At 36.2% G+C, this 12,142-nt stretch overlaps 1 protein-coding gene across 2 annotated transcripts in view; it reads right to left on the minus strand.

Annotated features, from left to right (window-relative positions):
• Positions 1 to 1,549: 1,549 nt before the first annotated feature.
• The window catches only part of SP4 (Sp4 transcription factor), an 84,128-nt gene continuing 73,535 nt past the window's right edge, over positions 1,550 to 12,142 (minus strand). For both annotated transcript variants that reach the window (XM_058296895.2, XM_058296896.1), the window contains one exon: positions 1,550 to 4,964. In XM_058296895.2, the coding sequence (XP_058152878.1) occupies positions 4,717 to 4,964 (248 nt within the window). In that variant the 3' untranslated portion in view covers positions 1,550 to 4,716. The remainder of the gene's footprint in view (positions 4,965 to 12,142) is intronic.

The raw sequence follows: 12,142 nt of genomic DNA on the forward strand, positions 1-12,142 counted from the left end.
TTTGATAGCTTGAAGTTATTATGAATGTCACTGTGAACCACACCATATATGAGAGTTGCTCTTAGCAAGGCTTCAACTTTCCCAGCTTATTACAGCAACGATTTTATGTCAACAATTCTATGATAAAGTAAAAGGATTACTTTTGACATTTTCTCCACAATTCAGTCTTTTTATTTTTTTTAAAGATTTTATTTTTAAAGATTTATTTCTCTCCCCATTCCTGCCCCCCTCCCCAGTTGTCTGCTCTCTGTGTCCATTCGCTGTGGTTTCTTCTGTGACTGCTTCAATCCTTATCAGGGGCACCGGGAATCTGTGTTTCTTTTCGTTGCATCATCTTGTGTCAGCTCGCTGTGTGAGTGGTGCCATTCTTGGGCAGGCTGCACTTTCCTTCGCGCTGGGCGGCTCTCCTTACGGGGCACACTCCTTGAGCACAGGGCTCCCCTACGCGGGGGACACCCCTGCGTGGCATGGCACTCCTTGGGTGCCATCAGCACTGCACATGGGCCAGCTCCACACGGGTCAAGGAGGCCCAGGGTTTGAACCGCGGACCTCCCGTGTGGTAGACGGGCGCCCTATCCGCTGAGCCAAATCCGCTTCCCCACAATTCAGTCTTGTTCATAGTTGCTTATGTGGTTTAAGTTCCTAGAAGTCTAAGAACCTGTTTTGACATTAGAAATTAGAAAACACTACTAAATTTTCTTTTTCTAATTGCACTATCTCCTCTTTTATACAGTATCATCTTGGTGCTACCAAATATGAGTTTTTCAAATGCAACACACATCTTCTTTTTTGAAAATTTAATTCCTTCCTGTTTCTTGATTCAGTCGTCATTATGAACATATATTGAGATGTAATATTACCATGCCCTTAAGGCTTTGCTGTACAAGATTATCTACCCATATACTACATAGCCTCTGATTACCACAAATTGATGTTTCTTTGGATCTTTTTTCAGTGGGCCAGTGTATTTCCCTTTTTGCCTAAAACATTTTGCTCCCAGCCGCAAACACACACGCAAACACACACAACGCAGTTTGCTCTATCTAATCAGGCATAAGCTGGGAAATCTGAGGACTGGAGTTGTTACAATGTACTCATTATGTCAGTAAGGTTCTACATGAAATTTGAAGAATTCTCTCAGAAGGAAAAAACAGCTTTTACTTAAAGACTCTGTGTTATCTATGTGGCCTAAACTGCTTCTTAGTGTTTGTTAGTTTAAATAATATTCTGTGTTTTCATTTTTTTAGATTTTCAATTTCCTAACATTTATTGCTCAAAAATACTTAAGCAAAAAATGTCCCTAAATCAAAATTTAATTTCCATAAATGTCAAGAGCAATGGCTACAAATTAACATTAAATTTGAACTGGTGTTCTTCGGCAGTATGTTCAGAGAGGTGACCAGATCTTACCACCAGGAATCATGAAGGGCTTCCAATATGTTTACTAGTGAGAAGCATTTACTTTCCAGTGTTCATTGTGATACGAGGGTAGATAGTTCAAACAATTTATTGCTGCTTTATATTATACATAATTAAATGAAGAAACATGTTAAACTCAAGGGAATTTTTAATAGGTTACTTGCAATTGTTATTGCAGGCAACAACTTGTACATGATTTTATTTCCAAATCCACAAAAAAACAAATTTTATACAAATCAGCACTGTAAAAATGTCAATTACAGCCCCAGAGGCTTTGCTGGCAGAATAAATGTCTAAATTCTAGGATATGGGAAACATTTTTTTCTGGATTTACCTTTTTTTTTTCATTTTCATTTTTTTTTTTTACAAAAAAATTTACAAGTGAAATGTTACTACAAAAACTTTTTATAAGGAATTTTTGCAAAACATTTACATTTTACCATCAACTATTTCTGTTTTAAAATCATTATGTAGATTTAATACCCTATGCTGCACATCAATTTATGTGGGATGACAACTTAGTGACATGCATAAAAAAACACCACAAGGCATTAAAATGAAGACTTAAATACAAATATTGTTGCAATAAAACAGTTATAAAATTGAAAAATAGGACCTAAACATCATGCTTATCTAAGTTTGACAAATTAACTTTTTCTCCTAGATTACACACTTTTATTACTGCTCTCATGAGAGTGTGATAAATAATGACTTAACATCAAGTTCTAATGTAATCAGCAACACATACACAAACCTAACCAAAGAAAGTATACTGGAAGAAAAAACTATTCTAACACTGGAGTTCTACCATGATAAATACACAGTTTTGCACTGATAATTACAATAAAGAAAAGTTTTATAATGGTGGCAAAGGGAATGAAGAGTGAAATGCCATTAACCAAGACTCTACTTCACATCTGTGCCCTATTACTTATAATAGCCATATCCCACTGAGTCAAATAAAGGACATTGAAATTTACGATTCTTACAAGACAGAAAAGTGGATTCAGAATGGTATACAGAACAGACTGTCAAAATATTTCTAATTCCAGTGGTGAAATGTGCACCTGCTAACACAAATTAATATATTTTATATGCTATAAAGCTATCTAGATTCAGTTTGATAAATTTATAATAGGTCTCATTGTTGATTAAAAAATAATTCCATTTCTGATCAGCATACATAGGTATGCATTAAAAACTGGTTCATGAATAATGGTGCAGAGTGCTTAAACTTGGTATTAACAACAACAACAACAAAAAGTCACTCTGAGGAAACATGATTAAAACATTAAGAAAATTTCTTTGCATAAAAAAATTTATAGCACTGATTGTGTAGCATAATGCTAGATAAAATATATATTTGATGTTTCAGTTCCTACATAATAAAATTAACAATTAACACTACCAAATCTTCCTCTGTACCAAACAAAACAACAAACTGATTCTGATGTTTTAAAGCCAGAAATATATCAGTTAAGAGTACATTAAATAAAATATACAAAACAATTTACAAAATCCAACTAAAATTTTAAAGACTTTGTTACAAGTCTACAAAAGCTTTAAGAAACTTGTAATTTATAACCACAGTGTAAAATTTTTTTTCCTTTAATCTCAAAGCTTTTTTATACAAACTGAAAGCACAAAAGACCTTCAGTTTTATATAACGCTACAAAGGGCTGGCCTAAAGTGTACATAGTGTAAACAGTGATCATTACAGTATTTCTCCTTCATCAAAAATACATGAAACATCACAACTGTGGAAGAGAATTCACATGAGTAGTACTTTTCCTGAAATAATAGAGAATGCACAAGAAAACTGTACCTCTATTTAAACCGCCCTCGAACTAATGATGTTAAACTGAGCAGGTAAAAAACTTAAGTTTTCAAATGGTCGCTTCCATTAATTGATTTCTGTAAATACTTTTTGAAAACATAAAATATCTTACTAATGTTTAAGCAATTGGTATAATCCTAAGTTTTTAATATGAAGTTTTTGGCCATCTTTCCTAATAAGACCCTTTCCTATAAGATCTTTGAATAAACAATGAAGTATATTTTTTCCCTTTAGTTACTTATTTGACTGAAAATTATTCTGATTTTTAAAAAATAACTTTTGCTTCATAATATCAAATCTATTATAAATTTGCTAGGCTGTCTTTTTAGGGAAGATTCATTTATTCACATAACAAAGACATCACTGTGTCATAAATTCCTTATCAATGGTCTAATATTCTAGAAATAAAATGGGATTGGCCAATTTTTAGTATAGAGGAGTAAGAAAATTGTATGTAGTTATAATTTTCTACTGGCCTTGAACAAAAGTGTGGTCATTCTTTGGCTACCAAGTAAAAGCATAAAGAATTCTGCACATTGTCAACATAACTTATATTTACAGAATATGAAACTACAGAATGATTTATACTCTATGCAAATATTTCCAATATAAATGTTTAAACTCAATTTTGTGGTTCAGTATAATCAATCTTAGCTTCAAAACTTTCCATGTCAAGTTGCTTCATTTTATTTTTCTGAGGCTCTTATGAGTTCTCTTGTAACCATTTTTTTTCCAGCATTTTTCCTAAGGTTACAGTCTAAAATTTAACCTAAGATTTAGTTTAAGTTCCTCTTCCATCTCCAGATGGAGAAAATAATTGGACTTCACTGATTGTCTGCGTACACACTACTATAATGTAGTGGTAATAAAGATCTGAGATGCACCTCAGATTTCTTTCTTGGAACTTACCTACTTTAGCTGTTAAAGAATTTCTAACATTTAGAAAAGATGGCCAAAACTGTTTTCAATTGGTTTTCCAAAAATCAAGCTAAGGAAATACAGCATTATCCCTATTGTCAGTTTAACTATCTGTTTTATGTGCTATAGAGAAAAGGAAATACATATAAATTATTACTGAGTGATTGTATAAAAGTACTTTCAAAGAAAAGAAGTCAATTAAGATCCAGCTTGGAAACTACTGAGGTCTGTCTTTTTAAACATGTTAACACATGATGTTAAGAGAGGGGAAGATTCAGTTAAAGGTTATGTGATATAGTTCCAAGTAACTACAACTTATAGTATGGAAGAAATACTTTTCCATCTATTTCCAGTATATCAGTTATCTTTTTGTATTTTTTTAAATTCAACATTTCACATGTTGACCCAAAACCTTGGAATAAAGAAGCCAAGAATGAAAACATGATTTCCTACTCTGTAATCCACTTGACCAGCCCATTTCCAGATTTTCAAAGGTGTGTAAACGTAAGTGCAGCACTAGAGGTCTCTCTGTGAGTAACTTTTCAGAATTCTTCCATGTTGGTTGAAACGCTGGGAGTTGCTGGGTTTGAATCTTGAGAAATGGCTGCAACTGTTACAATCCTCGGGGAGCCCAGCACCTCAGTGACAGATGAGTCCAGTTCTCCTGAGGTGACAATGGCAAGAGCTGTCCCACCACCTTTCTTATTCTGGTGCGTTTTAACGTGTTTGGAGAGATGATCACTTCGCATAAACCTTTTAGAACATTCTGGACATTCAAATCGCTTTTCACCTAAATGGAAAAATTTTAAAAATGAAATTATATATATTCTATTTAAATAAAATTATAATTCTTAAAAATGTTTCTTCTAGGTTCTGCTACAAATTGGAAATAAAAGCTGGATCAATTCAAATAACCAGTCTGGGTCTCAGCTTCTCTGTCTACAAAATAAAATGGTTTTCTAAGATCTTAAAAATCTCCCTATACAATGTTTAAGGCTTACATCTGTTCTTTAAACCTACTAACTGGTTTTTAGATAATCTAGACAAAAGCAATTTTTCATTATTCAGTTTACTAGACAAAACAAAGATTGTTTTCATTAAGAAATAAAATTTGCAATTTGCTCTTGACCTGCTTTGAATACTTGTAATGAAGACATTTAATAAATCTTTATCCATATAATAGGCCAGGCCATGATCACTTTCTTATTCAGCTTTTATTTTTTTCAAGTTTATAGCTTATAAACCTATTATCAGTTTTCTATTGTTGCCATAACAAATTACCACTAATTTATTACTTTAAAAAATACACATTTATTATCTCAGGTCAAAAGTGTGGGAGGAGATTGTCTGGATCCTCTACTTAGGGTCTCTCAGATATAAAACAAAGCTGTTGATATGGCTCTATTCTAAAGGATCTAGGGAAGAACACATTTCCAAGCTCATTAAGATTGCTTGCCAAAAAACTTCAGCTGCTTTTGCTTATAGAACTTGTGTTACCATTTCCTTGCTGGCTGTCAGCTAGGGATCAGTCTTTGCTCCTAGAGACATCCCACATTCTTTCTCATGCCTTCCCTGTGGTCTGCTGAAGCAAGAGCAGGTCAAGTAGCACTCTTACTTTTCAACCCCCTAACTTTTCTGCTGCTTCTTTCCAGCTCCAGCCAAAAACAACAACAACAACAACAAAAAAAGTCAACCAAGGATTCTATATCCAGCAAAATTAGCCTTCAAATCAGGACAGAGTATTAATTTTGGGGTTCTGGGAAGATGGTGGAGTAGGAAGCTTCATGAGTCAGACTTTCCCCTAAAACAACCACTAACCTTGCAGGAATTGTCTGAATAGACTATTTGAAACTCTGGAGTCCAGTGGAATACTGTGCAGTTTCCAGGAAGGAGTGGGCAAAATAGGCAGGTAAATTAGATGAATACAGATTAGCTGGGAAACAGATGTGGCTCAAGCGATTTGGCTCCTGTCTACCATATAGGAGGTCCAGAGTTTGATTCCCAGGGCCTCCTGGTGAAAGGCGAGTTGACCCATGCAGGAGTGCTGGCTCATGCAGAGAGCTGGTGTAGTAAGATGATGCAACAAAAAGAGAGACAGAGGAGAGACAGTAAGAGACTCAGCAGACCAAGGAACTGAGGTGGTACAAGAGACTAAGCACCTCTTTCCCACTCTGGAAGACCCCAGGATTGGTTCCCGGTGCCGCCTAAAGAGAAAAGACAAGCAGACATGGTAGAACATACAGAGAGCAGACAGTGAGTGCAAAACAATGGGGGTGGGAGGAGGGGGATAAATAAATAAATAAATCTTTTTTTTTAAAAAACCAAAACTGATTAGTTTCTGGCATTCAAGAAAATCGGTCATATCACCATACAGATGCAAACTTAAAGAACAGACAGCTCAGTAACTAAATACCAGGGTTAAAACTTTAAAATATTAAAACATACAGAATGGAACAAAAGATTACAAAACAAAGAAACAGGAAATGATGGCCCAACTAGAAGAACAAGATAAACATTCAGAAACCATCAACGAAGAGGACCTGACTTCAGACTTACTAGACAAATTCTTTTAAAAAAATTATCCTCAATATGCTCAAAAGAGATAAAGAAAAATATGGAGAAAGAACTAAGAAACATGAGGGAAACAATGAATGAACAATATGGGAATCTCTTTGGGATTCTCAATAGAAACCAAACATATAAATACCAGAGTTAAAGAACACAGTAATTAAAATGAAAAATTCCTTAGACAGTTTCAACAGCAGACTGAAGGTGATAGAAGAAAGACTGACTTCGAAAACAAGAAAAGTGAAGTGATTTAGGCTGAGAAAGAAAAAAAAAAAGAGTAAAATAAACAGCCTAAGAGACCTGTGGGATACCACCAAGTGTACTAATACATGCATTATGGGAGTCCCAGTAAAAGAGAAACGGCAGAAGGAGTATTAAAAGAAATCATGGCAGAAAAGTTCCCAATTTAAATAAAGAAATGAATATGCACATTCGAGAAGGCCAATGAATACCAAACAGGATAAACTCATAAAGAACCAGGGACAGACACACAGCAATCAAATTACACAATGCCAAGAAGAGGAGAGAGTTCTGAGTGGCCTAAGAGAAAAGCAACAAGTTACGTACGAAGGAATTCTGATAAAATTAAATGGTGATTTCTCATAAAAAAACATGGAAGCCAAAAGCAGTGGGACAAAATAAAGTGTTAAAAGAAAACAACTGTCAACAATGGCAAGATTTTCTTTAAAAATGAGGGACAAATAAAACATTCTGAGATAAACAAAAGCTGAGGGAGTTCTGCAGACAAAAAGGAAAGGACACTAGATAGTGGATCAAAGCAGAATAAAAAAATAAAGAGCTCCTATCAAGGTAACTATATGGGGAATTAAAAATTCCAGTGCTCTTGCATTGTATTTTTTAGTATGTAACTCCACTTCTAACTTCTTATAAATTCTAAAATGCAAATGCATAAAAAGTAATGATGAATAGATGGTTTTGGATTTATGATGCACAAAATTATAATTTGTGAGAAGCACAAAAAAGGTAGAGATATGATGGGGATTAGGAACAGTGTATATAATAATAGTAATTTTAAAAAAGGAACAACATCAGACTTGTCATTAGCAAAACATATTCAAGAAGATAACACAACAGTGCCATCAATGTTTCCAGGGAATAGAATTTCCAAGTCAGAGTTCTGTATAGTTCAAACCATCAATTCAGAATGAAAACATAATAGATAAATTTTCAAACAAATTTACTTCCTCTTGCTTTTTGTTAGAAAGCATTTCAAGATGTTTTATAGCAATTAAGGAAATAAAACCAGAAAGAGGAAGATACCAGATCCTCAGAATAATGGAGCCAAACCAATAGAGCAGTGAAGACAAGTCACAAGATAACTGCTATGTAGCAGGCCTATAGAGGAATCAGATTTGGGTTGGACTGGGAAGGTGGAAAGCTCCACGAAAAAGGAGAAAAGAGATGGAGTTGAAACTGTTCTTGAAATTTTGAAATAACGAAAGGTGGTAATAAAGTTAGGCAACCCAAGAAACAAAGGCCAATTAGAAACTCCAAGGAAAAAATGAAAACCACGTAAGAAAGGAAATGTAATCAGTGTATATTATATAGTCATTAAGTACTTATTTTCAATTTGAACTAACAACCTATAACAAAGAGACTTAGTGCTTCCTGAAGAAAATGCAAACATTATTAATCTTAAGCAAAAGAAATAGACTAACATTTTGGTGAGAAAAGTTGAAAGATGAAATGGATAGGAAATAAGGGCAGAAAATGATAATATCTTAGAGTAGTGAGTAAAGAGATAACGCCTGGCCTGTACACTGTATTTTAAAAAATAATCTTAATGTTCTCAGATGGTACAAAGTGAACCACATCAATCCTCACAGCAAAATGTCAATAATGTCTAAAATTAATAAATGATGTATTATTTAGATATATGGTAGTAATTACAGGAAGAAAAAAAAGAAATAATTAAAAGACTATGTTTTTCCTGGGGAGCATGAGGGGGCGGGATAGAGAGTAACTGCTTAATACTATAAAATCTTCTATAAGATTTTACCTAAATACAATATACATGTATCATTCTGAAAATCTTTAAAAATTAATCAAAAAAATCTTCACAATTTTATCAGTGAATAAAAATAACTCATATTTCTTCACAGCATGTGAGATGGTTAGGTTAATGTGTCAACTTGGCCATGTAATGGTGCCCAGTTGTCTGGTTAAGCAAGCCCTGGGCTAATTGAAATACAAGGGCATTTCATGGATTATAATTGCATCTATGGCTAATTACATCTACAATCAGCTGAGGAGATTGCCGTCAACAATGAGTAATGTCTCATCTAAACAGCTGAAGCCTTAAAAGAAGTGATTTCAGCATTCAGAGAATTTCCATCTTTACTTCAGACACACAGCATCTCCTGGGGAACACATCAAGAGTTCCTGGTTTGCAGTTACCCTACAGAATTTGGACTTGTCCATCCCCATGGTTGTGAGAAACAATTTTATAAAATTTCATACTATTTACAGATATCTCTTGTCGGTTCTGTTTCCCTAGAGAACACTGACAAATACCAGGAGTGCTTCTGGAGAAACAGAATCTTAAAAATGGGATTTCTGAATTGGTGCTGGAATTTCTGCAATTGGCTCTCTGCTCTGATTAGATTCAAAGAGGCTAATGCCTCTGTTTCCAGTAATCAAGAGGCTACTGACAGTCCATGGCCTGAGTTGGCAATAGAGATATGCAAAGTATCACACTGGATACTACTACTTCCGTGCTTATAAGAGGAAAGGCTCTGGGTGAAAGTATTTTAACACCTTGAAGTTCTGTGGCGTTAAAAGGTGCAATGATAGCTGGCTATTCCTAAATACCCTGGATACAATTACAAAAGAAAGGGATGAGCTGAAGATTTCAAATTTGCAAGTTGCATACTGCATGAATGATGTGGAAGTTTCTATGTGTGCCCTAAAAGAAAATCTTGTTTTGTGCAGCCACAGACTTGAGATCTCTGAAAATCAGGCCGAGAATCTCATTGTGCAAGTAGCAGAGATACAAGAGAAACTAAAATCTCAACCTTGCAGGATGTCTGCTTTTACAGTGTGAGCATTGTTTGGAAAGGAGTGGAATGTTGAGGATTAGTATGAGACATATGGGTTGATGATGATGGCAGTGGGGACACTGAAACCCTAAAGTCTGCTGAGACTCTGCCAGATAAACCTGTAACCGTCTGCCCTGAGGAGACAGCCACCCTACCGTCTCCCCACAGTGAGGAGATCACCACAAAACCTCTAACCTGCCCTGAGGAGACAACCACCTGACCTCCACCTGCACCAAGGAGTCAGTCACCGGACTCCCAGTCTGCCCCAAGGAGTTACAACCCAACCCCCACCTGAAAGGATTAATTCTATCTCACCAGATCAAACTGCAATGGAATGCCCTGAGGTAAGTGGCTTGCAAGAAATTTCTAATGCTTCTCATTATCCATCCCCACAACCACTTTTGTTCTAGACCTGTAACTAAAGTCACAACAAGCCCCAAAGTGAAGTATTAATACAAAGCATGAGTCATGAAGAAGTACCCTATGCTCGAAATGAAGGTATGAGTTTTTAATTTATATAAACAGAAATCAGGAAGAGGTGTGTGGGAATGGATATTAAGGGTATGGGAAAACGGTGGAAGGAATATTAAGTTGGATCAGGCTGTATCTACCGATATGGTTCCACTAAGCAGAGATTCTGGACTCAATGTTACAGCTAGAGAGGTCAGAGTGGGTTCCAAAAGTTTGTTTGGGTGGATGGCTGAAAAATGAACCAAAAGATGGTTGATTCCCTGAGGTAGAGATGCCAGAATGGCTCTGATATACTGTAGGCGAGAGGATCCAAAAGTTTAGAGAAATTAGACTGTTAGAGTGGATTCACCATTTAAGAACTACCCACACACCCCAACAATGTCCAGAGGACACACTTTTTACCAGGACTGTGAATAATAAATTTGTGAGACTAACTCTTTCCTAAAGAGCTCTGTGGTTGCTTTTCTCTGTAGGTCAGATATTACTGTGGAACTACTGCCATGGAACTAGAAACCTTAAATACTATGGAGATGACTGGATCCCAGGCTGGTAGAAGACAAGGAGCCTAGCAGCACTTGATCACTGACAAGGTGAGCACGGATAGCTACCACAGTGAAAGGCAGACTCAAAGCAGCAATCCAAAGAGTCTGAATCATATAGCCCTATGAAACTAGTGAATAGATAATGAGGTACCTAGAAGTAAAATACATGGGCAATCTACTAAATTCCCACTTATGTATAAGCAGAAGAGTTCTAGATCGAGTGAATAAAAGCCAACCTTGAGTTACAGAAACAGGGGGTTATAAACCCTTAATAAATTCCCAGATTTAGGACAGTTTACAAACCCAGAGCCCCTTTATTGAGGGGATGGTCAGGTTCCCTTGGTGACGTCCCTGTTACATAGCCAAAAAATGTATACTGTTAATCTTCCTCCAGCATTCCCCTAAGAAACCAAGATGATGTTGCATTGGAGAAAAGGAAATGATCAGATATTTCAGGGATTAGACACTGGCTCAGAAGTGACATTATTTTCAGGAGACCCAAATTGTCACACTGTGGTCCACCAATCACAGTACGGGTTTATGGAGATCAAGTGATTGATGGAATTTTAGCTCAGGTCTGTCTCACAGCGGCCCAGAGGATCCCCAGACCCATTCTGTGGTTATTTCCCCAGTCTGGAATGCATAATTGGAAAAACATACTCAGCAACTGGCAGAATCCCCACAATCATTCACTGACTTGTGGCTATTATTCAGGAAAGGCCAAGTGGAAGCCACTAGAATGGCCTCTACCCAGCAAAATAGTAAATCAAAAGCAATATGGGATTCCAGAGATCAGTGCCACCATCAAGGACTTGAAGGACGAAGGGGTGATGATTCCCACCACATCCCCATTCAACTCTCCTATCTGGCCTATGCAGAAAACAGATGGATCTTGGAGGATGACAGTGAATTATAGTAAACTTAAACCAGGTGGTGCCTTCAATTGCAGCTGCTGTTTCAGATGTGTTATCATTGCTTGAGCAAATCAACACATCCTTTTGTACCTGTTATGCACCTACTGATCTGGCAAATGCTTTTTTGTCAATTGCCATTAGTAAGGACCACCAGAAACAATTTGCTTTCAGCTTGCAACGCCTGGAATATACCTTTACTGTCCTGCCTCAGGGGTAGATCAACTCTCCAACCCTTTGTTATAATATTGCCCCCTGGGAACGTGATTGTCTCTCCTTTCCTCAAATGTAATAGTGGGCCGTTATCTCTATGATATGCTCATTAGACCTAGTGAGCAACAAGTAGCAACTATTCTAGACTTACTGGTAAGTCATTTGTGTGAGGAAGGTTGGGTAATAAATCCAACAAAAATACAG

Source organism: Dasypus novemcinctus, chromosome 5 (assembly GCF_030445035.2).
Source record: "Dasypus novemcinctus isolate mDasNov1 chromosome 5, mDasNov1.1.hap2, whole genome shotgun sequence".
NCBI classification, from domain to species: Eukaryota; Metazoa; Chordata; class Mammalia; order Cingulata; family Dasypodidae; genus Dasypus; species Dasypus novemcinctus.